The sequence below is a fragment of the Akebia trifoliata genome, chromosome 10 (genome assembly GCF_017979445.1).
Source record: "Akebia trifoliata isolate Shusen 1 chromosome 10, ASM1797944v1, whole genome shotgun sequence".
Taxonomy (NCBI): Eukaryota; Viridiplantae; Streptophyta; class Magnoliopsida; order Ranunculales; family Lardizabalaceae; genus Akebia; species Akebia trifoliata.
Window position 1 is genome coordinate 7,224,999 of NC_141384.1, and position 27,390 is coordinate 7,252,388.

The following is a 27,390-nucleotide window of genomic DNA, read 5'->3' on the forward strand; positions in this document are numbered from 1 at the left end:
GTAATCCTCCCCTCGCCGACTAACCTTCAAAAATCTAATCTCAATTCATCGAATACTTTAAAAATGAGAATGATATTGAAACTATCCAATTCATAAACGTGTCGAAACCTGCATCCCATGATAAACTCTTGGGGATACCGATGTAAATATGAACTAAGGCAATGATGGGACAACTTTCTGTATTGGTTTCCAGTCACCTAGCTTCCCTAAGGTTGATGCAGCATCCATGGAAGCTAGGATCCCACACATGTAGAAACCAACCTGATTTTTCTAGCATTACTGCTCCCTTCTCTTATAAATAATATTTAGCACAAATGACCTTCCTCTATTACATTCCAACAAGAACAGCAAATTCTACTAGAAAAAAGAGAGAAAAAAAATGGAGTACTAGAAAAAGTTCATATAGCATTTACCCTTTTCATTGATCCCAAGCAATCTAATAACACTAATAGTACTCTTACTTGGCAATTTCACGACTCTGAACAACAGACCAGTAAACATAACTGATGTAAATAGGTCTTTTGTACAATCTAACTAAATACTTAATAACATCACCTACATTATTAAAAGAAATATAGGATTCACCAACAAAGGACCCAACTCAAGATTCCATATTATGGATTCAATAGAAGAGTATACACAAAGCGGGTGCAAAGGGATGAACGTTTAGTTTCAATTCAAAGTTGAACCAATGTATGTAGTGCAAGCTTTTGTTTGGAAGAAACACTTGAGGGGTATGAGAGACAGTATTAAATTTTATCCAACAGGATTTTGGGGCGAGAGAGTCACGATGGGTAAGTAATGATTAGTAGAAACGTAGCGGAAATGCACAAACAAGTTCTTACTTGAAGTCTAGGACTGAGATCAAGGTTTCAAACTCAATTTAAGACCAGAAGTAAGCGAGGGTAGATCAAGATGCGATTAATGAGAGTTTTGTATGTTGGTTTAATCGCTATAAAAATTATTTTACGTACAGCGATTGATGGAAAAATACTAATCATCTCCCCCATAGAAAAAAAGAAAAGAAAAGGGCTTCTCCTTGGCCAATGTGTTTGACATGCCCTATGTGTTTGCAACGAAAATCAATTGTAGTCCCAGTTAGAACCTGTGCAAGTTGAAGATTTTAAAAAATCGAGAGCCCATGAGAATGTGGATTAAGATAGCTAGAGCAGATATATAAGCACACTTCCAATAGCATGAGAGATGGCTTCATACATAGTTGAGTGGAGGAATATGATATGTTGTCCTGAAAATATATGGGATAAAGCTTCAATGATGATGTTCTACCCTTTTTGCAGGTGTTTTGGTAATTTATAACATATTGTACAAATTTATATGATGATGTCATGTGTACTGTCATTTTTAATTACCACAAGGGCACATAGTTTGAGTGCTAATGGCATCACTTTTACCCATAGAATTGGGATGGGGCTTATGATAATTTATTGATGTACTGCTTGGCATTTAAATTACTAAAACACCCTCTCACAATCAAACACATGGGACAAGGAGATGCCTTTTTTATACTCAAGCGAATGATAGCATTCTTCTAGCCCGTTGAATAGATTTTTCAACTTGAACTAATATGAAATATTTCAAGTTATTGGAGGGGAACAACATTGCTTTATTATGATTTCAAAGAGATAAGGACTTAACTTTCCACACGATTAACACCTAGGTGCTTTTGGTGTATTTTTTAATGTTCATATCAAATGATTCATAGACAATATGTCTAGGTTCAAACCTTGAAAGAGTGACGTGGAAAAGGGCTACTTGGTGTGTAGTGGGGAGAGGCGGAGAATTATAGTAATATACACCATAGAGAAGACCACTTAGGGCGTTAACATAAAGGGTGACTGAACCCATGAAAGAAGGGTATCAGAGTGAAAGCCGTCATAGAGTAGGCCGTTGAGGACATTAACTCATCGTGTAGTAGTCTATTACAAACAACCCAAAGAGATAAGGACTTAACTTTTCGCATTAGTAACACCTAGGTGCTTTGGGTGTATTTCTTAATGTTCATATCAAATGATTCATAAACAACATGTCTAGATTCAAACCTTGAAAGGGTGACGTGGAAAATGGCTACTTGGTGTGTGGTGGGGGGAGATGGAGAATGATAGTAATATACACCATAGAGTAGACCACTTAGGGTGTCAACATAAGGGGTGACTAGGCCCACGAAAGAAGGGCATCTGAGTGAAAGCCGTCATAGAGTAGGCCGTTGAGAACATTAACTCTTCGCGTGATAATCTATTACAAACAACCCAAAGAGATAAGGACTTAACTTTTCGCATCAATAACACCTAGGTTCTTTAGTGTGTTGGCTACGTTCCTATCATGTTCGATTGGTTTTACACTTACAAGCCAGACCAAGAAGGCCAATAGACCCACCAAGATGCTGAAGTGGGGTCGAGACGGCGAGGTGGCAAAAAATTCCAACCATGCCCACACAAAATTAAAACTTACATGACTTCAACCAAGGGTGCTCTAGTAATTATCACATAAATAAAAGTAATCCCAATTTGTCATATATTTAAAAACTCCCAGTTTTTCATTTCTCTACTTCCTCTATAAGGAGCCATATTCAAATCACACCCACACGAACACACATTACGTCGTTTCAAAGGTCTGAAAGGTGCCTAGGGTTTCTCATCCCTTCAGATTCTGGTAAAATCTTTAACTCTTTCTGTTTTGTACAGTTGCACACGTTCATGTTCTTGATTATCTGATCTGTTATTCGATGCCTGTAATGTAATTTTCGTTAACAATTATGTTCCTACCGCTTTAGATCTTTGTACATCGTTATAAGGTTTTTCAAAGTCCGTTCTTTTGTTGTTTAATCTTGAATTTGCATGTTGGTTGATCATAGTGTTTCTATGTTATTTTGATTCCTGGTTAGATTCAATTAGATCTAGAAAAATAAGCCTTTGATGTTTCTTAGGTTTTTTTTTCTTCTTCATAAGAATTGGATTGTTGTGGGTTGTTCAGATTTTGAGTTTATAGAATTGGGAATTTGGTTGAACGTTTTGAATACAAGAATGAGTTGTGATTCGTAGTTAAAAGGTGATGCAGGACGAACAGGGAAGTAGAAGAAATAAGGGGGTAGGGGGAATCTGGTTTGTGATTAAACATAAAATCTACTCTTCAAGCTTTGATGTCCCAATTAAAAAATGTCGTAAAGTAGGAAATTGCCCTAAGGCGTAAGACTTTATATCACCACTTTGAATAAGGCGTAAGCCTTTAATGGAAAAATGTGTTTTCTTAAAGCCTCAAGGAATTTTTTGAGATCCAGACTCTGAGGCTTAAAGCCTCAAAGAAAATTTTGAGAGCCTAACTCTAAGGCAAGCCTCTAATGCCTTTGAAAAGATCAGTGTAAAATTTTTAAGGAGTATAGATTTTTTTTAGAGGATTTTGTATTTAGGTAGGGGCTCTTCTGTTACATGGTTTCAAAAATCGTTCGAGATCCATCTCAGTATCGTTCGTGAAGAAAAGAGATGCCATGAGATGAGTTCCCCTCTTTTCTCCTTCTCATTCTTCTTCTTTGTCTTCTTTTTGGTTAAAAAATCCAGGCCAAACCTTCCATCTCATCCAAGATAACCGAGATGTCTCGCCGAGTACTTGTTAATTTTCTTTCATAAATTGTTAAAAGCCTCACAACACCACTCCTACAACAATTTGTCATTCATCAAGGGAGAGATGTTCATTCAAATCGGTAAGTAAACTAGTCAAAGAGTCAATCTTTCGTTCATTCTGGTTTCTTCTACGGTACCTTTAAAAAAAGGTTTGTTCTAAAGCCATCTTGCATGTTAATCCATTTCCCATCTCAACTGATGTAGGATGAAGAGAGGAGAAGATAAAATATGGGGGATTAAAGATGTCCAATTGGCTTTATATGAGTTAGAAAAGGTTAGGACTAGGTCTAGGGTTGATAATAAGGATAGGATATGGATTATGTGAGGTTCAAAATGGTTTGCAAACAGGACCAGCAGTGTTATAGGCTGAAATTAGGGTTGAAATTTTCTGCAGCAGTATGGGTTCTTAACAGGGTAGTTTGGGTTAGGTTTAGAGAATTAATGGGGTCGTGGGGATGGTGCAGCAGTGTTAAGTATTTACAGCAGGTTCTGTGTAAGGATGGGTTTTAGGAAACAGTTCTAGGGTTCAAACTTAGATCTGTTGGGCTGGGTGATGGGGGCAGCAAGGTGTGATGTTAGGATAAACAAAAAAAAAAAAAAAAAAAAAAGAAAAGAGAAGAAGAGATTGCTGATAGAGGATTAAAGAAGAAAATTGCAGTTTGAATCACACAAACTGACCTAAGTTATAAGGTTTTTAAAGTTCGTTCTTTTGTTGTTTAATCTTGAATTTGCGTGTTGGTTGATCATAGTGTTTGGATGTTATTTTTTTTCTTGGTTAGATTCAATTAGATCTAGAAAAACAGGCCTTTTGATGTTTCTTAGGTTTTTTTTTTCTTCTTCATAAGAATTGGATTGTTGTGGGAAACTCAAATTTTGGATGTATAGAATTGGGAATTTGGTTGAACGTTTTGAATACAAGAGTAAGTTGTGATTCGTAGTCAAAAGGCCTTGAAAAGTAGGATGGAAATTGCCCAAAGGCGTAGGACTTTTTACTGTCTCTTTGATTAAGGGATAAACTTGTAAGGGAAAATTGCGTTTTCTTAAAGCCTCAAGAATTTTTTGAGAGCCTGACTTTGAGGCAGGACTTTGATGTGCAAGCCTCTAATAATCTTTGAAATGATTGGTGTAAATTGTTTGAGGGGTATAGCTTTTTTTTCAAGGATATTCTATTTAGATGGGGACTCTTAGTTGCATGGTTTCAAAAATCGTCCAAGGCCTATCTTGGTATTGATCGTTAAGAAAAGAGATGCCATGGACGAGTTCCCCCCTTTTCTCCCTCTCATTCTTCTTCTTTGTCGTCCTCTTCTTCTTTTTGGTTTAGAAATCTGGGCGAAACCTTCCATCTCATCAAGGTAAGTGAGATGTCTCGCAATTTTGTCAAGTCATCTCTGTATCATTCATGAACAAGTTGAGACGAAATTTCGAGATTGAAATTCATGCTTTATGAAAGGTAAGTAGAGTGTGTTGGGTGTTAGTCTTTTTTCTCTTTATAGAAAATAAGAATCACAACTCCATGCTTGCAACCATTTGTCGTCCATCAAGGGAGATATGTTCATTAAAATAGGTATGTAAACTAACCAAATAGTCCATCTTTCCTTCATTCAGGTTTCTTCTAAGGCCGATCTTGTATGATAACCCATTTCTTATTGAAGTTAACAACTAGTGAAGTTGGTTAAAGTTTATGAGTGTTGATACTACGACAAACATGCTTTTATTTACTAATTACTGACTCTTAATTTCACTTTCTAGCCAAAAAAGGGATCTTCTTGGTGAGGCACCATTTATGTCCCTACCATCAAAATTTTGAATTGAAGCCTTTTTCTTGATATATATATATATATATATATATATATATATATATATATATATATATATATAGAGAGAGAGAGAGAGAGAGAGAGAGAGAGAACAAAACTAAAAGCTCATCTTAATTGAAACTTCACCACATGGTTGGTCCCCTCGACCCCCCTTTTCTTTTCCTTTTTCAATAAAATTATTTTTATCGATCAAAAAATGAAACTTCGCCTCATCAATGATATGGTATACTTAAAAAGTGAACTCTAGCACCATTACCCACCTTCTGGCATCCTTGGAGAATTCAAAATACACATACACATTAAGTTACCTCTCCTAACACAACTACAATAAAATAATCAAGCAATTATGCCATCACTCCCAAATTTCTACATCTAATAACCCCTTTCACCAAAGGTTAGATTGGAGAATGCGGGATGCAAATCAAGCCAACAGTCACATGCTTCTATGCAAAAGTTGTAATTATATAGGTTGTTGTTTGTTTGGGTCCAGATTTAATTTTTATCACTATTAATTTTGTTGGGATTAGCTTAAAATTAGTTAGATTTATTACATTTTAGTTTTTAATTTTTTTTGAGTCCGATTTGAGTCTTAGTACTATTAACGTCATTTTTCTTCATGCCTTATTTTAGGGGTCAAAACTTAGCCTAAAAAATTAATTTTCGTTTCATTTAAAAGTTTATTCAGGTACATATCCAATAAGCCCAAGATTTCACAAATCCAATGGATTTTGAGAAAGTTATAACCATAATATTGGTAGGGTATTAGTTTGTGATGGAATTTGTATCTTACGGTAAAAAACATCAAAGTTTAAGGGGCACATGCATATAATTGATTTCTCTTGGTTTATTTAATAAAAAGATTTATAGATCTTTTCTTGGGAATTTCTCTAGTGATTGGATATGGTGTGAAGTCATTTTGGTGTGATGTCAAGAACCCTTGGTGCGATTTGAAGATAATTCTTCTATTTTTCTATTATCTTCTTCTCCTTCATCTATTTTTCTCATTTTCTTTATTTTATAGTTTAGATCAACCTCGAAATCCTTCCCCATTAAGTCAGTTTAGATCTAGAAAAATAGGTCTTAGATGTTTCTTAGGAATTTTTTCTTCATAAGAATTGGATTGTTGTGGGACGTTCAGATTTTGGGTGTATAGAATTGAGAATTTATACAAGAATGAGTTGTGATTCGTAGTCAAAAGGCGTAGCAAAGTAGGATGGAAATTGCCTTAAGGTGTAAGACTTTTTACCACCTCTTTGAATAAGGCATAAGCCTTTAAGGGATAAAAACGTTTTCCAAAAGTCTCAAGGAATTTTTTGAGAGCCTGACTCTGCAGCAAGCCTCTAATGCCTTTGAAAACATTGGTGTAAATGCTTAAGGAGTGTAGAATTTTTTTTTAAAGGATTTTGTATTTAAGTGGGGCTCTTTGTGACATGGTTTCAAAAATTGTTCGAGACCCAACTCGGTATCGTTTGTGAAGAAAAGAGGTGCCATGGGATGAGTTCCCCCTTTTCTCCCTCTCATTCTTCTTCGTTTTTGTCTTTTTGGTATAAAAAATGGGCTAAACCTTCCGTCTCATCTAAGATAACCAAGACATCTCACCAAGTACTTGTTAATTTTCTTTAATAAAATTTTAAAAAGCCTTACAACTCCATGCTTGTAAGTGTAACCATTTGTCATTCATCAAGGGAGATAGGTTCATTCAAATCGGTTAGTAAACTAGCCAAAGAGTCAATCTTTCCGTGCATTCAAGTTCCTTTTAAGGTCAATCTTGCATGATAATCCATTTCCCATCCCAACACATGAGATCCTCCTAAAGGTGACAACTTGCGAAGTTGGTTAAAGTCTATGAGTGTTGGTATTACGACCTAAGTTTCAAATCTTTCACCTACTAATTAGTGATTGCTAATCTCACTTGCCCAACAAAAAAGAAAAGAGATCTTCATGGTGAGGCACCACCTTTGTCCCCTACTGCCAAAATCTTGACTTGAAGCCTCTTTTCCTTGTTTGAGGGAAATAAAATGAGAGAGAGAGAGAGAGAGAGAGAGAGAGAGAGAGAGAGCAAAATAAAAAAAATCGTCTTTATGTGATACTTCACCACATCAATGGTATGCCTAGAAGTGAACTCTACCACTATTACCCACCTTCTGGCGAAAATCCTTAGAGAATTCGAGGTACACATTAAGTTACCTTTCCAAACATAACAACTATACAATAAACAAGCAACTCTGCCATCACTCCTAAATTTTGACATTTGATAATCCCTTCCTCCAAAGGCTAGAAGATTGTTTAATGCTAACGTAAGTCAAGTCAACAGTCACAAGTTCCAATGGAAATTTTGTTATTATTTCAATCGCCCTTTTTTGGGTCTAGATTTAAATTTTTATCACCTTTTTTTTGTTGAGATTATTTTAAATTAGTTAGATTTAATACATTCTAGTTTGAGTTATATATATATATATATATAATTATTTTAGGAGTCTGATTTGATTTTAAGTACTATTCATGTCACATTTGTTCAGCCTTATTTTAAGGGTTAAACTTATCTTGTAAAGTTGATTTTGATGTCATTTGGAAGGTTATTCAGTTACCAATCCAATGAGCCCAAGATTATGCAAATCCAATGTATTTTGAGAATGGTATCATTTTGAGATTGGATTTGTATCTTAGTGTCAAAACATTTAAGTTAAGTCATTTTAGGATTAGGGTTAAAATCTAAATTTTGAGATTTTATATGTATGGCTATTGTAACTGATTTCTATTTAATTATGTAATAATTTTTTTACAGATCTCTTCTTGAAAACTTTAGTGATTTGATATGGTTTGAAACCATCTTAGTGTCATGTCAAGAATCTTTGGTGTGATTCCAAGTTAATTCTTGATGGGAACATAGAGATCATGGGTCGTTATTAGTAAATTTTGTAGCTCATTAATGGGTTGGATGGATGTTAAGGATACAAAAGTCTTCTTTTTTATTTGTATTAGATTATTTTAGGAATTTGGTTTAATTCTGGATATATTTTATGTCACTTTTTTTAGACCTTATTTTGAGAAGGGGGGGGGGGACTTGTCGTATTAAGGTTTATTTTTGTGTCATTTAAAAGGTTATTCAGTTACCTATCCAACAGGCCCAATATTTTGTGATTCTAATGAGTTTTGAGAAATATATGGTCAAAATAGTGATAGGGTATCAGTTTTACACGGGATTGATTTTTCAAGGTAAAAAACATTAATGTTTAAGTCATGTTAAGATTAGGGTTTAGAGTCTAAAACATGGGAGCCTATAGATATGGCTATTTTAATTGATTTCACATAGTTTATGGGATAATTTTTTTTTACAGAAGTTTATGTTTTTTCTTGTTTGAATTTTGATGTATTCAATTTGATGATGTTGCCGACGTTTAGAGTAAGGACAAGACTCAAAGTAGGAAAAAGGGGATATAGTAAGATTTTGGGAAGACAGTTGGTGCGGTGAAGGTCTGCTCATGGAGGACTTTCCTATTTTGTATTCGATTTCCACAAAAAAGGGCTTTCAATCACTAGCTTTAGGCGATGTCTTGATGGGTTGTGGTCATGGGACTTTGGTTTTCGGAGGGACTTTAACGATTGGGAGGTAGAGGAAGTGGGGAATTTGATAAATCACACTAGTTCACTTCAGCTTGATATAGAGAGGGAGGATACAAGAATTTGTAAGGAAAACAAGAGTGGTTTGTTCTCGGTGGGCTCTTTCTATTGGTCCTTGACGAGTGAAGTACCTCCCTTATTCCCGGTGGTAGTGGTGTGGGGACCAAAAGTACCTTCTAAGGTAGGCTTTTTCATTTGGACCGCAATGTTGGGTAGGATTCAAACGATGGACTTTTTTATGAGGAGGGGGTTTTGCATAGCCAATTGTTGTCTAATGTGTTTAATGGATGCGGAATCGAACCACGTTCTCATTCATTGTAGAGTGGCGAATGAGGTATGGACACATTTCTTGGGATTATTTGGAGGGGCGCTTTGCAAGCCAGAGTCCATTCGTGTACTCTTTGAGTCGTGGTTGCACATGTGGAGTTATTTCTCTGGCATGAAAAGGGTGCTTTGGAGTAGAACACACTTCACCATTTGTTGGGGCTTGTGGAATTAGCGCAATAGTATGATTTTTTAGGAGAAGCCTTCGAGTAGTACGAAACTTAATCTAACAATTTGGGGCCTTATCTTTTTGTGGTTAAAAAACTATGATGAAATGAAGGAGGTCCTTTTTGCAGATTTCTTAGGAAGATGGGATTAGGATTGTATTACAAGAGCTTGAACTTCATTTAATGTTTTCCGCTTGATTGGCTAACTCAGCCGATCTTGCTTTCTCTTCTCTATTACTAATGATGTCATGGAAATCATTGGGGATAATCCAAGGTAAACCATAAATACCTATACCATTAATCTCTTCTCCAAATCTACCCTATATTCTATTATCTAACTCTAATTCATACTGCGAAACCTAATTACAACACTCTCTTGCAAAAGTATCGTAATTGCAAAACTTTGTATTTTATATATCCAATTGGCCTTTGTTGAAACTTTTCACAATGGCCAATAAAACCTTTTGGGCTTGAGACCTTTTCTTGAAACCCTTTTCCCTCAACCCGTAATACTTTCCTTTACCTTGTAAACCTAATCCTTAACTCTAATTGCAAAACGTCTTAATTAAATCCTGCAACCCAAATTTTTTTTGGGTTCACCCTAAACTATTACAATAACTCTATCGTAGCTCAAATTCTTTACCCAAATCCAAACCAGGTTCACCTACCCTTTATTTCATCTTCTTCCCTCTCCGTCCTGCATCAATTCTTCTATCTTTTTCTTCTTCTTCTTCGTCATCTATTCTTCTTCTACATCTCCTTTTCTTTATTTTCTATTTTTAGATCAGTCCCTAAACTCTTTACCATCATCTCAATTTCGTTTTTCTTTTTGGAAAATTATTATTGTTGTGTTCTTTGAATGTTTCCTACCTTAATTGTAGGACTTAAAATAGGTCTAAAATCTTTTTGTGAAATCCCCCTTCTATAATTTTTCTTTCTTCTTCGCCATCTAATTAAACTTTCCCCCACTCTTCCTATTGGTAGAACAGCCTTAGAATCAATAAAACCTAGGCTGTCCTACATCATTGCTTTATTACAGATCTCTAAATTCATATGTCTAATCGAAAAAACAATTAGTGTTCTACAGTTAATTTTTTAAAATTTGATTAGACTCTAAGAAATAAAATTTGCCCTAAATATTTGGGATAACCTTTGATGTTGATGAGGTGGTGATGATGATGCGTCTTAGAACCATCCTGTTTTTCCAAACCTACATTTTGCGGTTGCCAATGCATCAAAGCATCCCTTCCTACTATTTAGCTCAGAAGACCGCAAATCATTCTTTTGATGTTCATAAACGATACTTCATCACCATTTCTCTATGATTGTCAAATTAAATTTGTTGGTTGCCAGATTCGATGATCTTGTTTATCTATGGAGATAGATCTTTGACCCTTTCAAGTGGCAACAAGCATGGTGTGCCAACTGCCTCGGTGGTTGCCAAAATACCAAGATTGCATAGTGGTTGCCCTGTAACTGAGTGTATCAATTGGGAACTTTTTCCTTGACTTGGAGCTTTTTTTTTAAACAATAAATTTTATTTCTTTGACATAGATTTCATCACAGTACATATTTAACACTTCCCTTGGGTGAGGTAGCAGACTTACTCAAAAAGACAATTGTACACTGCTTTCATATATTGTCTTAACCTGTACGTGATGTGTATGTAGAGTTCATGTGGATGAGCTACTCTATTGTGAAACTTTAAAAGTGTCTCAAAATGTCTCTTCTGGCTATTTTCTTACTACCATTATTTTATGTTGGCATTGTCTGCTGTAATTGTTCAGGGTGCTTACTACAACCAATGGACGTGAATAAGTTCTCAAAATCTTCTTATGTTTGGTAGATGGTCAGATGATTTAGTTGCTTCATCTGGGAGTGATACAAGCAAAATACTAAAGTACATGTGAAATGGTGATACAGAGTACTCTTCCTAGTTCAATTGAATCAGCTCTTTCTTTTGTATCTGACCACAGAACACAAGACTTACTATGTAATTGGATGCCTGGTGGTGAAAATTGGCAGAAATGTTCAAAACGTGAAGAATGTCCTCGGGATGACTGCACAGATCCCATTTCAACTGGTTCTCATGATTTAAATCATTCAAGGATCTGTTCAAAATTTTCAACTGCCAGCAATATGTGTGCACCTGCAGTCCCAAATCTTGTGTACAGGAGAAGAAAATCACAAAAGAATTCTGGTAATTTTTCGTTAAACAGTAAGGGAAGTGGTGACCGTCTTTCCAACATGAGTTCTGAAGAAGCACCTTCACTGGCTGCTAACAAAGATCTTTGTAGTCAAAATACATCCATTAATGTACAACATAGACTACATAAGCTTGATGATGTTCCTTGCACAAAGATGAAAAAAACTAGGGGTCTTGAGGTTGTTTCAAAGTCCGAGTCTATTAACGGTTATCTAGGTGGAGAAGAGAAAGGGTTTGATAAAGCACTAAATAATATCTCCAAATCAGCTTTGGAGTCCTATAGTGTAAACGATAGCTGCTCATCATCAAAGTCTAATATGGAGCATGGTTCAGCTTCCTTGAAGAGGGACTTGGATGACACCGCGGAGTGCTCCTCTTCTGAGATTTTGACTGCAGAGCTGTTGAATGGAAATCTCTCAGAAAAAGAAATATGCATCTCTATACTCAGACGTCATGGTCTTCTTGAAGGAGTTTTGCCTACCAGAGGTTGTGCTTCTATTGATGTTGTGGGTGTTAATGGTGACCATAATCAGTCCCAACCATGCAAAATATGTGGTCATTCCGAACATCCGCTGAAAATGCTAATTTGTGATAATTGTGAAGAGGCAGTTCATGTGTCTTGTTGCAATCCTAGAATGAAGAAGATACCAGTTGATGAGTGGTATTGTCAGCCTTGTTTGAGAAAGAAGCGAAAACTTTCACAGCAGACTACCACTGAAAAGTCGTTTAATGTCAAGAGTGAAGTGCCGTCCAAATGTAGGAATAAAGTATCTAAAGGGGGCTCGGTTTCTATATCATTCATGTTGAAAGACAGTGAGCCATATACGACTGGTGTTCGAATTGGTAAAGCTTTTCAAGCCGAAGTTCCTGACTGGTCTGGTCCAATTTCCAAGTATGTTCTATCAACGGTACTCATGTTCATTCTCATGGTTCTAAGTTGGTTGTGTGCTGATACATATGGATTTCTTGCATTTGGTCCTAACCTTCTGATTGACAATAACCACCACCACTAATAATAAATTTTGATTATTATATGATATTAGAGGTAGCACTTCCGTGAGGTGGTAAAGTTCATGAATGGTAATACCACAGACCACAGATCGAAACCCTGCCTTTCCCTCCTTACCTATCCCAAAAGGGAAAGATATTGAAAGGGTTTGCTGTCATTATGGAAATTATAATACTTAAAGTCTTATCCCAAAAATTTGAGGTCAGCTAAACAAATCTTATTCTTCCATTCAATCCAGTGTAAAGCCATATCTTGTGTTAATTCTCAAGTGTCTTCACATCTGCTCTCACTTCTCAGTCCACGTTCTTTTTAGTCTTCATCTAGCTCTAGAACCTTGAATTTGTATATTCCTTCTAACCGAGAGTGCAATCAGGATTCGTTGCACATGATCAAACCATCTTGATGACGACGACGACGATGATTATATTGGCCACAAAAATGATAATGATGATGATAAAAATTATAACCAACATTGAAAATTAAAATCAAAGACCAAGAAGTTATGCCTCTACTAAAATAAGATAAAATTATCCATCATAATCCTTATGTGATTCTCTTTTAATGACCACAGAATGACAAGCTTATAATCTCTTTGTGTGCCAAGCGAGAAGCATTGAATTCATGTGCAACTCAAGAATTGGAATTTTTTTTGGAAGCAATATTATCTCTATGAGATTTATATACAAATTTTACATATAAAAAAAGAAAATTATATTCAAAATTTAAACGAATCTCTCATTTTTTGTCCTTTTCACGGTTTCATTTGTCATATTCATGGTCATGCTACTCATTTCTTCTTGCTCTTCTACATTTTTTTTGGTGCAGTGATTTTGATTGTTTTGGTGAACCATTGGAAATGGATCCTATACAGTGTGGCAGTTCGCATGTAAGGTTCACTTACCATTCTATTACATTTTTAGTGTTTTGTTTAGTTTTGGGAGCGTAATAGAGAAATATTGTCACCTCGTAATCTTAGGAGTGGAATAACAAGAAGTCATCCACACTCAAATCAGTAGGTAATTGGCTTCAATGTCGAGAGGTCCTAGATGAAAATACTGGAGACGGTGCTGAGGGAACTATTTGTGGAAAATGGCGCAGGTAAATGTATTTTTGGAACAATCCCTACAATATATCACATATATTTCAAATATTTATGTCATTCCATGGATTAGGATAAATGATTATTTTGAAGCCTTTGTGCTCATCATGTTTTATGTTTTTACATGGTATTGCATTCATGTAGGATTACATTTTCCACTTTTGATGGAGACTATAAAGAAACTGATTGAAACCATTTTTCAGAAAGGCTTTTGAGGCTTGCACCTTAAGGTTTGCCTCAAGGGAAACTTCCTTATATCACCTTGAGGCTTACTAAAATATTTTAAAAGGTCAAGAGATATATGTTGTTCTGTAGAGGCTTCTATATGTGTGCCTCATTAAGAAGTGCCACTTAGCTAAGTGGTAAGATGTGTGGAGAGTTGTTCCCACGTCCTAGGTTCAAACCCCATTGAACCCATAAATCTTATGCTAACCACTAACTTATCTTTACCTATAAAAAAGAAGAAGAAAAAATATGAGTGCCTCCTCAATTTTTTTTTTTTGGTAAGTGAAGATTGGTTGATAAGAAGAAAAGAAAGGAGAAGGTTGAGTGGATCTACCTCTAACAAATACAGAACACAACAACGACACCTCATTAATGACAAGCCTCTCCCCACCTAAACAAAAGATCTTCAAAAGTTCCCTTTTGAACTCATTAAATACTCTACACAAGAATGGCCTATTAGAGAGTTTTTTTTACCTTTGAATTTTGTGTTGTTTCTTTCCTTTCAATTGCCCCCCAACATATAGCAAACGAATTTCGAAAGGAATCTTTCTTAAGCTGCAATCTGACAACTTTGGAAGAAGGATAGGATAGATTTAGGGAAGCATTGTAGGTGCTAGCTAGCTTAGTTGGTAAAGTCTTTGGGTGATGATACCATAGAATTGGGTTGATTACCGCCAACATTGAACAACTAAACTCATTAAAAACAAGTTAACATATATATATTTTTTCTTTTTTAAAGATCTGGGGAGGCACCAAGGATTGTGGAATAAGGATAATATGACACTTTGAAAGTTAAGATTGCATTCAAGGCCTCAACCAAACAAAAAATGACACTTTGAAAGGAACTTTGGGCTCCTAATAACGATTAATGGAAATCTGATGTAGAGATGGGTATTATGGAAATATAGAAAGCCTTGACAGAAAAACAAGTATCCGGATTGCAAGCTCACCCTCTATGATCCTCTTCTAAAAGAGGGAAGGAAAGGAGAATATTCAATTAATAAGGTCAGAAGTCGTTTGTGTTTGCATTCATTGAAGTTTCGTTTGAATCCAAAGTCCCATGACCTCTCTTCTCCAATTCGAACAATGAAATTTTGCATCAACATTTTTTTCCCCGAAAGCATTAAAGTACAGGAAAGGAAATTGCACCTAAAGATAATTTACGCCACACCATCTTCCCAAAAGTGAACCTCATCCTCCCTACCAACTTTGAAAGTTAACCTCCTGAATTTTGGAAGAATTTTAAATTTTACCACATACTAAAACCGAAAGAAGGTTTGACCTCTTTCCTGGCCATTGGGGCTCATTCTGTATGTTTTCAAAATCATTCTTCTCTACAAAATTCTTTGTTCATCTCTAGAGCTCCAAAACCATTTTCCCAAGAGGTTAATGTTTATGTGCTTAAACTTTTGAACCCAAACCACCTCTTTAAGAGACAAACAAGTTTTCACTTCACCAAATGTAACATGTGGTTACCATCCTTATGCCATTCCACAGGAAGTCTCTAAACAATTTATTTTACTGAAGATCCACACTGGCATGGAAAAGACAGACAGAAAGTAAATAAGAATACTGGGTAGAGTGATTTTGATCAATTCAACTTTTCCCCTTCAGAAATTTTTTTAGCTTTTCAAAGATTGCAACCTACTTTCAACTCTCGCAGTAACAAGATCCTTAACACTAGAAATTTTCCTATACAATTCTAAAGCCCTAGATATGATGTTGGAAATTGGCCTACTTGAAAACCAAATCATGATGCTATTTCTCAACTCAAAATTGCCTCAAAGCAACATAAAAGACCATAATAAATCTGAGTTACTTAATCAAAGCATCAAGGAAGACTAACATATCGTCTGCAAATTGTAGATGAGAAACCATAAACTCACCTCTATTGACCTCTTACTTAGATAGATCCTGATTGCAAACCAACTTAGACACGAGTTGTTTTGACTGGATACTGAAGCGTCTTTTCTCAACCATTTAGAACTCCTAAACCATCCTGCAGGTCCCATTGATAATAAAAAAAGAGTAGGGGATGATACACATTTTATGATCCAATTGGATCACTTTAATTCAAATCCCATACAATGCGGAAGAAGAAATGACCATGAGTTTTATCATTCTCTAATGTTTGGTTTACCTTGTGACTTTCCAGCCATGGCTATTTGGAAGTTCAAGAGTCCCATTCAAGATTTCCTTTTTTATTGTCTGGCCATTTATATAGAATTTTGATCGTCAATAATATCATGTCTTGTGTTGTTACTTCTGTTTTTATGTAAAGACAACGGTGAATCCACCAATCATCTCCTCATCCACTATCCTTCCTCTTGTACTATTCCATCTCGCTTCATGCTTCTTTTTCATTTCCTTAATATTTTTCCCAGTGGTTGGCTATCTCTTTTTCAGAGTTGGCCATCTTTAGTCTTGAGTCTTTAGAGCTAAAGAAATGATTTTATGGAGTCTTTAGAAAGAAAAGATAGTCTTTTTTTTTTTTTTTTCTTTCCTTTTACTTGGGAAAGAGCTCAGTCCAGGAAGTCATCATTGGTATTCTTGTGTTCATTTTTAACCAGAAAAGAGTTTTTGATGAATTTAAGGGTTTCTTTTTTGTGGGGTTTTTTTTGTAAGGAGAACTTGCAAATTGGGGGTTGCCAGTTGTTTGGGGGTTTATTTTGTGCCTCTATTTCAGTTAGGTCTTCCTCCTCTGTTTTTTTCCCTTTTATAAATCTTCGATTTGATTGATACTTGTAAAAAACATAAGTTTTAGATGTTGAAATCCCCTAGATTGTCAAGTTCTTTTATAAAATTTGGAACAGCTTCATTCAACAAATAAGTTTCTGCCTAAAACTAAATCCATGAACACTTTGAATGATGTTGAAGTTTTTATGCCTATCATTCAATATTTTTGCAAGCTTATTATCAAAGGGAAAAAACTCAAAAATAGATGAACTAATTCATTTCGGGAAGATTTGCAACAACTCCATTCAACAAATTACCCTCAACCTAAAACTAAATCCATAAGCACTTTGAGTGATGTTGAAGTTCTTATTGCTTATTGTACAATATTTTAAAGCTTATTATCAAAGGGAAGAAAGCCAAAAATAGATGAACTAATCCATTTAAGGAAAATGGAGACCGAACTTAAGTTTATGGGGTGACTAATTGGGATTTTGGGTTTAGAAGATCTTTTAATGATTGGGAGGTGGATAACATTGGGAGGTAACTTCTTTGTTGGAGAGCATTAGTATGGTGAGTTCCTCAGAAGATAAGAGAGTGTGGGGAGGTATTAGGGATAAGAAATTTACGGTAAAGTCTTTGTATGAGGGTATTGCTTTTAGTATAATAACGTCGTTTCCCTGCTCTTTTGTCTGGGGTGGTAAGGTTCCTCTGAGGATCTCGACTTTTCTTTGGATGGCGGTTTTAGGGAGACTCGCTACTATGGATCAGTTGATTAAAAGGAGTTTTATTTTGCCGAATCAGTGTTGTATGTGTAGTTCTCAGGCAGAAACGGTGGACCATTTACTCATTCAGTATCGGATGGCTCATCACATTTGGTCGCATTTCTTATCTTTGTTTGGTATCGTGGGTTGTTTTCCCAGATCAGTTAAGTTGGCTTTGGAGTCTTGGCTATCGTGGGGAGGATCTTTCTTGTCTTCTAAACGGATTCTTTGGTTCGTGGCTACTTTTTTAGTTTGTTGGGGAATTTGGAAACATGGCTATCATTGCATTTTTTAGGGGAAAGAGACCACGAAGGAAGGACTAGTTCTTTCTATTTTGGAGCTTATGTTCTCTTGGAGTAAACTTTATAAGGAGTTTAAGGGGGTCTTTTTTGAAGATTTTGTTGTGAGATGGGAACGGGTTTGTTCGTTGTCGTGACAGTCTTTTGTTTTTGTTTTTCGTTGTTGTTTGCCTGCCCTTTTTCTTGTTTCTTTTTCTTTGTTTTGAGTTGGTCCTCTTGACCCTTCTCGTTTTTCTGCTCTTAATAAAATTATCTTTATTGATCACAAAAAAAAAAAAAAAATTCAATTTTAGTTTTTTAAACAAATTTTGTAGAATATTTTTTTTTTGGGGGTGTTTACATGTAGTTCTTGGGATTTAGATATGTGATGATAGGGAGAAATGAAGATAGGAATGGCCTTTTTAAGCTTTGGTTTCGAGTTTTTATTTTCATCCAACTTCCCCTATGCCTAAGACAATTCGATGCATATGGGAATTTTAGCGTTCCTGAAGGTGCCAGCTTGGTAAGTTGGTAACAATTTTTTTTTTTTTTTTTTTTTTGAGGGTAATCAGTTGTGGTAAACTTTGTGGGTGGTATAGCTTAAACATAGGGACAAAACTCACCTTCACTTATTTAACTAAAAATATGGATATTAGTGTTCCACCACCATGTTTGGATCAATAAGTCAAAAGTATCTCTTGACCAAAACAATACACTGTTTTGAACCATAGTAATAAATCCTCAAATAATTCGTGCATCAATCAAATAAATAAGGAAAGGTTTGATTTGGCTGTTCAATTCAACAATCCATGGAAATCCACAAACTACTAAACTCTAATGAATATTTCACTGAATGAAGTGAATAAATAATTCGCAAAAATCCCATGTACCTGCAATGCTTGTCACTCCATTGGTCATGTTGTAGCCATATGTTGTTATCCACTTCATCAATAGGTGTTTTCCAACAAACCCGGTGTCGGTTGCTGATTGTACTTCTCCATCCTCCTTGAATTGCTAATAAGTTCTTCACTTTGCTTCACCCCCATCCATCATCACTGGAGAATGGTGGTAATACCGAACTTTAAAATCTTGTTCCGAGGCAATATTTCAATGGGGGGAAAAACCATAACGATCTTCAACTGTAACATTCTGAGACAATCAGAAACATTCAATGTTTCATTCTGATTTTGGACGAAAGCAGGATGTTCCACTGAAACATTATTAAATGGCACAAACTTTGAAACCATGGTTACTAATGTACCATGTACCAATCAGCCTGTCAATTATTCGAAACCATGTCATAATCATCTTCTCTTGCACTCTCCACTGATAGATTTTTCCAATTCATATGCCCGAGGCCATGGCCCAACCATTAGGTTGGTTTACACATAGGTTGATTCTGTCGTGCATTTTTTGGTCGAATGGAACGGGGAGAATTGTACATGGTTTTTTTTTTAGGAAGTGATGACCTGAGTTCGATTTCTGTGTGATTTTGTCCCTGATTTGATTTTCAGTGTTGGATGGAGTTTTAGATTTTCTACCATTGGGTCTTTGATTTTATTTTTCACCGTTTTTTATTTGTTTTGGCAGTTTTTCTACATAATTTTAAAGTTTTTTTGTTGAATATTTGCATGCCCAATTGTATCAGTTCTATTAAAAACATTCTTTTTCTATGTATGACTGGTTATGAAAGCCTAATCTATCTGTACTTGCACTTCCTAATTTTGTAATCAATTTTTGAAAATGTGATTCTGAATTGCACTTTGAACCATTCTAATATAGTATTTTTTTATGTTCTTCATTTCTTCATTGAAAACTTTATTGAATTCTTTAGTTGAATCCAAACTAGAGCCACTTCATTCTTGTACCAAATTTTGGGCATACTCTGAAATGCTAACTATGATTTGAATTTTGAACCATGGATTTTCTTACTCATGTAAAAATAACCATGCAACGATCTATTATTCTTGTTCAAAGTCGATCATAACTCATATATGCATTTTGTATAAGCTTTGTAGCTTGTTTTCCTTTGAAACTAACATGTTATTTGCATAATGTGATTGCCTTTTAATAAATAAATAAATAAAATACTTTTTTGCCAATTTTTTAGGATCCATTAGCAATGATATCTCATAGGTGTTGTCTTATAGCTATGTGAAGTGACTACTTTTTGAAAGTTTGCCCTGTTAGACAACCTGTCATACATGTCTGACACATGCAAAGAATTTTTAAACAAAATTTAATTTATTCAAATATGTTGTCTTCAACTATTATTTTTATTATTTTAATTTAATGTGTGTTGTGTAAATGGATTCTTTTATTATTTTCTAATCCTTTTTTATATTATGGGGCTTCTTTTAGTATCCTTCTCTTTAGCAATGTTGGGTGTACTCTTTCAAATGGGTAAAGTGTCCTTTTGGATCTACATTGGATTTTAGGCTGACACTTGCCTATTAGTTTTTTGGTTTTTCTTTTCCTTATTTGCAAGATACAAACAACAAAGACGTATGCCAACAATTTGGGGTTGACAAATGAATATTGTTCCTCCATTCCTCTTTGTCCAAAGCAAAGTCTTTTGTTATTTAAAGTGAGTTCATAGTGCTTTTACTATCTCCATCCATGATTTTTTGGACCTTCCTCTCTCTTGTAGGACCTTCAACTTGGATATTTCTTCTATTTGGGGCTGTAATCGAGCCTTCGTTCGACATTTCCAAACCATATCAGTCAACTTTTTCTTAGTTTTCTCACCTATTGGAGTTACTCCAACATTCTTCCTAATATGTTCTTTTCTAATTTTATCCTTGCTATGTTCCATATAACATAGATGGCTTTACTATCTTATAAATTTTTCCTTTTAATTTGATTGGTATACAACAGTCACATAGCATTCCAGACGTGCACATCTACTTTAACCATCCAACTCCAATTCTACGAGCAACATCTTTCTCAAATCTCTTTATCCTTATGTATAATATAGACTGGAGAGAGTGAAAGTGTCACTTTGGGGTATTTCTAGACCATCAATTTTGTTGCGCATTCCTTCTCCCGGTGTTAGTGCTTAATTTATACTCCGCATACTCGATCTTGGTTCTACTTATTCTAAAGCCCTTGGACTCCTACATCTCTTTCCATTATTCTAGTTTTGTGTTGGCTCCCTCTCTAGTTTCATCAACTCATCATTCGCAAATTATATACATCAAAGTACATGCTCTTGAATGTAAGCAGTTACTTCATCTATATAACTAAAGCAAACAAATACGTACTCAAAGCTGCTTAATTAGGGTGTTTTAAAAAAATGTTCATGGTAAAAAACAATTAAAGTATATATCATGGATATGAGAAATTATTTTATCTAGAAATTAAGTGAACAAATATGGACCCACTCAATCATGGTTTTAGAAAGAACACCGTGGTAAATAACAGTCAATAAAATGGTAACTCCAAAAACCCATTCCACTCTTTGGACAATAATGGAGTTTTGTTATTGGGTCATTTACTGTTCATCGTGGCCATTATTTACAAAAATAATGGCCATTACAATGTTATATAACTGTATTATATAATCATTTTGTGCAAAAAAAAGTTTACTTATATAGCATTTGTTATTTTCATCATTTAAGTTCAAAATTCAAATTTCTTTTTGAAACACATATTTTTGGAAACATCTTTTAATATTATTTGTGGTGGATTCCATCACTACAAAATGTCAAAATGGCATTCTGTTAGTGGCCCCTATCAGTTACAAAGTCAAAGAACGCTATTTAAAACCTTGGATACAATCTAATATTTAAAATATTTTATTTTTAGAGTACTACTTTTTTCACTTGAGATTTTATATATCTACCAAATGTAACATATTTATGTGTCTGGAGAGAGAGAGATGCCCTCCGCATGTTAGTCTTGTTTACTTATTTGTTTGTGAGGTCAGTCACCACAGTATGTAAAATCTTTGTGTGGCTGAATTGCCCAACATGATCTCTATGTAGGCCAAAGAAAACTATATATAATACAAAGCAAAAGATATTCCATCATACTATCTATTATTATTCTTTATTTAAAAAAACAATTACATAAGTTTACAATATTTATAAGTATGCTGCAGAGTCTGTGTATCCTATTGTCAGGCTTTGCGAATCCAATACTTTGTCCTTACAGACTTTAACACCTGTACCCCATGTCCATGTAACATAACTGATTAGTTATCCAAAAAAATATTGGATAACATCTGTACAGATTTGTTAATATCCAGGCCTTTATGATACTTCTTCATTTATTATCTGGAGATTTCTTTCCTCTTTTTTTTTTGTTTTTGTAATAGATAAGATCTTTGGTTTTGTTTATATGTAGAATTTTGGTAATTGTACAATTTGATTTATTCCTTTTTTGTTTTATGAATAGTTTTCCTTCATTCATTAACTGGAGACTGCTTTCCCCTATTTCCTCAAATACATAGGTTCCATTGCATATTTATACATAGATAATTTTTATTATATAGTTTAATTACTCTCATGAAGATATTCTAAAAATTAGTTTGTTATATCAGAGCTCCACTTTTTGAAGTTCAAACCGATGATTGGGACTGCTCTTGTTCTGTTCTTTGGGACCCAATCCATTCTGACTGTGCTGTTCCTCAGGTGAATATCCATATTAGTCTTATTTTTGTTCAGTATCATTATAATTTTTTTTTTTTTTTTCTTATTATTCAAATTACTGAATGGTTGGAGAGGTTTGTTTAGCAATAGATGCATTACAGATCATAATTGATAGTAACTTAGGTTGGTTGGCATAGTGCAATGCAACTTTGAAACAGTGGATTCAAGTCTAGCTTACCCATCAAAAAACATTTCCACTTAAGAGCGAATTCAGGTTTTAAAGCTTATAAAGTGTAACATACAGACCTGACCAAATGTTATATGTCTACGCTTAGGTTTGTTACTCTGTCACAGTCCAAAATTTTTACTGCAGTGATTCCAACCATCCGATGGAGAGATTTCACTTTGGATTGCAAAGATTTGGGATGCATATGCGGCATGGGTCCATGTGGTCCTTGATCTGATTTATCTAAATATTAATATGCCCCTTCACTGTCTTGCTTCGACGATCTTAATTGTCCGACAATTGAATTTTTGCAACATTAGTTTTGGACTAGAATTAAACTCGTTTGTCCATTCAAAAGAACGCTTTCAATTGGGGGGCAGCTATGGTCATTTGTTCAGAACGGTTGCAATCATTAGGTTTTTTTACCAATTCTAGGGATGACCTACCTAGTCCGGTACTGTGATTTACAAGCACAACACATATTCAACTTATGCATCTCTTCTTCTTGATTATCCAAAATGAATATTATTAGTTGATGATACATAAGCTGGGTATTTTGGTTGCCTTATACATGCTTTTATTTAATTATTTTGAGAACTTCTATTGCCACACCAACTTTTGCTAATGCCACCCCAAGATATGTGCTAATTCTTTGGTGATTTACATATGAATTGGGGTGGCGTGTTAGGAAACCATTTGTTTTAAAATATTTAATACTCCACTTCCCCTTTTTTTGGCTTCACATTCCTAATTTCTTGCAACCATGTTTGTAGGAGCTGGAAACGGATCAAGTCCTAATGCATCTGAAATACATTGAACTGGTATGTCTATGCAGTTTATTGGTTTTTTTACTATTTAAACAATAAATTACATATTTATATTGTTAGATATAAGTATTTGTTATAGCTCTTATACTTCTTCAAATGTTGTACAGTTAAGGCCTCGTCTAGCTGCCAAAAAACGAAAACTGAAGTCCAAAAACGATACCAAGGAAATTAAAAGTGTAGCATCAAAACATGGTCATGACCCTCAAGAGGATTTATGCAAGTGTGTATAAGCTTTCCGCCCCCCAAATGTATGTTGTATTTCTTTCTTTTTTTTCAACTAAATTTAAAGGATTTGCACATTACTGAGTCAACTTTTTTCCTCACCCTGTACAAAATACAAGTGCTTATAAGAATCTTCATTTTTGATATTCCCTCCGGAGTTGTAGACAACATGTACAACACAGAATGTAAACCTTCAATAATCAAGAACAGTGAATTTTTGATATTTCATGTGCTTTACTTTAAATATCTGTGGGAGCTCTCAAGATCACTGTTAATTTCAGTGGTAGTTCTGGACATTCGTAGAAACACCTTGTTGTGGAATCTAGGGTAGAAAAGGTACAAGAATTGCACCCAAAACATTTTTCTGATATTTGGTAGTGTTGAACTTGTGATATCTTATATCACTAATGCTGGGGTGACATTGGATTTACTGTGATTCTCACATTTCTGACATGGAGGTGCACGCATAACTGTAGATGCTTTTTTACTCGTATCTCAAGGAAACACATCTACGATTATGTGCGCTCCCTACGTCAGAAATGTGAAAATCGCAGTAACTCCAATATCACCCCAGCACGACTCATCTTATATTGGCCTCTACATTTCTTAGTTAATAAAGATGAGATTCATAGATGAATTGCTTGACACTAGGAATCAGCCAAAAATAACAAATGCTTTACATCAATTAATCTATAAGCATTCCTCAAACGAAGCACTCTATATGAATGGATCACAGTCTTTGTGATCGCAATGGGCACAAATCTTTTCTATCGACAAGTGTAAATAATTCATTAAAAAAAAAAAACAGAAGCAATGCAAGGAAGTCAAGGAGACTACCTATATAAGAAAAAATAGTAAAAAACAAGATAACTATTATCAGTTTTAAATGACCAAATTCAAGTTACTATTCTTAGCTTGCATGATTGTATTGGTAGTTGGCATCCTTAATATAAAGCTAACATGGTTTTTAAAGTTTCTTAACATCTTAGAATGAAGCTTTGAATATTTCAGGATTGTCTCAGAATGTCTTCAGATCGAGACCATGTCTCAAGATAAGATTTTGAATCTTGGAGGTTCGACATTCACATCGTCGAGTACAAAGTAACTCGAAATTAAACTAATAGGGAAAAATAATCTCAATTGCAACAAGTCAAGAATTTCCATCATTGTGCATATAGAAATCCCTTGAGCATTGTAGGAGTTCAAAGATTAAAAATATATCATGAAATTAAAACTAGTTGTGATATTTAGGCAGTATTTGTATTCTACATATCAAATATAAGCATTAATTACCTTCTCGATACTAAATCTCACAAGAAATATTTTTCAAAATATATCAAGACATCTTTGACAGAAGGTAACGGGAATCATCACGAAAGACAGCAATTTAAAATGCTGAAACTATTTTAATTTGTTTTGTTCCAAAATCAGGGTTACGATTTATGAATCGAAATCACGAATAACAACCCAATAAGATGAAATATAACATTGTTCAATTCCTTAAGTCTTTCTCTGTAACATCACCAAATCAAAACATTTGCTAAGCCTGCTTGGCAATGCAACTATTAATTGATTCAATTAGATGACCGAATTGGTCTGTTTGGGTTTTTCAAAACCTGCAAATTATAGGTTTGATCAATCTATGTTAAGTGATATTTTAAAGGGAAAATTACTTAAAGTACCTTAGCGGAGGGACTTCTTTCTGAATAGTCCCTAAATTTTTTATGGTAGCTTGGTAGGACATTTAGTAAACTTTTCTTTTTCTAAAAATGGTCCCTCATTATAGGCGAACTCACCATTTTTTATTTACTGTCGAGTTCACAATATTTATTGTTGAACTCTCCACTATTTACTGTCAAGTTCACCACTTTTATTTACTATCGACCTTGACACTTTTTATTTATTGTCGATTTCACAATATTTATTGTTGAACTCAATACTATTTACTGTCAAGTTCACCACTTTTACTTACTGTCGAAATCTATGCTTTTTATTTACTGTTGAGTTCATAATTTTTTACTGTCAAACTCACCATCATTTGCTATCGAGTTCAACTTTTTTTAGTTCACCACTTTTTAAATAAAAAGTGGTGAACTCAACACTGATAAAACCCACCCGTTTTCAATTTTCAAGTTTTTTCGACTAAAATACATAGAAAGATAGACTAAAACTCGAGATAACAACTTGTTTAGATGATTTTAACCCAAAAGAATCATATTCTTGATCGATTTTCATCCAAAAATAAAGAAAAAAATTCTAGTTTTTATATACATCTTTAAAATGTTTGAAAATGTCTTCTTTTTCGTTCTTAAATTCTTTTCGACGGAATGGAGCATCCAAAATTCGATTGAGATGTCAAAAATTCAATTTTTTTGGATGAAAATAATGAATTCGAACAGTTAGAACATTCAATCATGAGAAATGTGGGAGATGAGGTCAAGGAATCTTTTAAAAAAGAAAAATTTACTAATTGGACAATTAAGAGACCTCCCAAAACTTTAGGATTATTTAGAAAAACATCCTTCCACCAAGGTCCTTTAAGTAATTTCCCCTTTTTAAAACTAGCAAATTATAGGCTTGACCAAGTTTGACCAACCTATGTTGTGTGGTATCTTAAATTTATATTTGAATTCTATATCATACCTTGATCATATGAGACCAGACCAAGTCAATGGAAGTTGGCCAGCAAAGAATCAATTCAAAGAGGACTTGAAGCCATATAAAATGAATTACGCCCTCCAGGGTCCGATTGACCCTTGACTCAACCAATTGCACGTAGGACTTTCCAAAGGGACGGTGCGTGTGACCGTAAGATTAGTCTCACCTAAAGGGAGGGGATATCCACCCACGATAAGCAAAAAACTAAAATAAAAAATCATGTGAACTTAAACTATATGTCATTTCACCGAAGAAACCTAAATCATATGTGATCAAAAACCAATCATTTAGATTAGGAGTCATCGTCCTCCACAAGGTTTAAAATGTCATATTGATTGACCCTAAAGAGTTGTGATAAACTAACTCGAAAAAAGCCACTTGAAATTCACTCATTGACGTAACATGTGCACAGAATCATAGGTTTTTTCTTCGGGATACCTAAGGAAAAAGATCTATGGTTGCATAAGCGAGTGACTTTTTTCTAAGTTAGTTGATCATTATTCATCCATCTTGTCACATCTATCAAAGAAGACTAATGACATATTGACGCGGCAAAACATACCCGGTCTATACGCAGCTGATGTGGCAAAGGCACAAAACTGCTGATCTTTTTCCTTGTGTATCCCGAAGAAAAAGATCTATGGTTTTGTGCCCTTGCCACATCAGTCGTTTACAGACTGCATATGTTTTGCCATGTCGATTTATCACGGCACATCAAAGAAATGTCCTCAAAGTACAGACACAGATACATATTGTCATATTCCAATCAATCTGATTGGTGGAAAATTTTCAGGAAATTTACATAATCATTGCAAAAAAATCAATGTTTTTAGCTCCAATATCACATAAATATCAAAAGAATTACACAGATTATTTCAAAGAAACCCTAATCTTAACTTTCTCTCTGTTTTAACTCTTCCAAAGTCAAATCATGGTTTTAAAACTTGGTTTCGCGTCTTATCTCGTCCAAGCCCGATATCGAGTCGTCTCGGACGAGTTTTTCTATACGTTTGAGACGTGTCGTTCAAAAAATCAAAAAATTGAACG

At 34.7% G+C, this 27,390-nt stretch overlaps 1 protein-coding gene across 2 annotated transcripts; it reads left to right on the forward strand.

Annotated features, from left to right (window-relative positions):
* Positions 1-2,529: 2,529 nt before the first annotated feature.
* LOC147393015 (uncharacterized) lies at positions 2,530-23,908 on the forward strand. Of its 2 annotated transcripts, XM_086455362.1 has the most exons (8): positions 2,530-2,670; positions 11,352-11,478; positions 11,590-12,662; positions 13,605-13,665; positions 13,756-13,877; positions 22,362-22,452; positions 23,410-23,457; positions 23,571-23,908. In XM_086455362.1, the coding sequence occupies exons 2-8, from the start codon at positions 11,476-11,478 to the stop codon at positions 23,691-23,693; spliced, it is 1,521 nt and encodes a 506-aa protein (XP_086311488.1). In that variant the 5' UTR covers positions 2,530-2,670; positions 11,352-11,475; the 3' UTR covers positions 23,694-23,908. The 2 variants fall into 2 exon arrangements, with proteins under 2 accessions (XP_086311488.1, XP_086311486.1); XM_086455360.1 differs by having other exon boundaries at positions 11,352-12,662.
* Positions 23,909-27,390: the final 3,482 nt, after the last annotated feature.

What these genes read in the sequence shown, in the direction of transcription:
- LOC147393015 (XM_086455360.1), top strand. Translation starts at nt 11,476, where the DNA reads ATGGTGATACAGAGTACTCTTCCTAGTTCAATTGAATCAGCTCTTTCT. An exon ending in TGGTCTGGTCCAATTTCCAA is followed by an intron (nt 12,663 to 13,604) that starts GTATGTTCTATC and finishes TTTTTGGTGCAG; the next exon opens with TGATTTTGATTGTTTTGGTG. An exon ending in ATTTGTGGAAAATGGCGCAG is followed by an intron (nt 13,878 to 22,361) that starts GTAAATGTATTT and finishes TTGTTATATCAG; the next exon opens with AGCTCCACTTTTTGAAGTTC.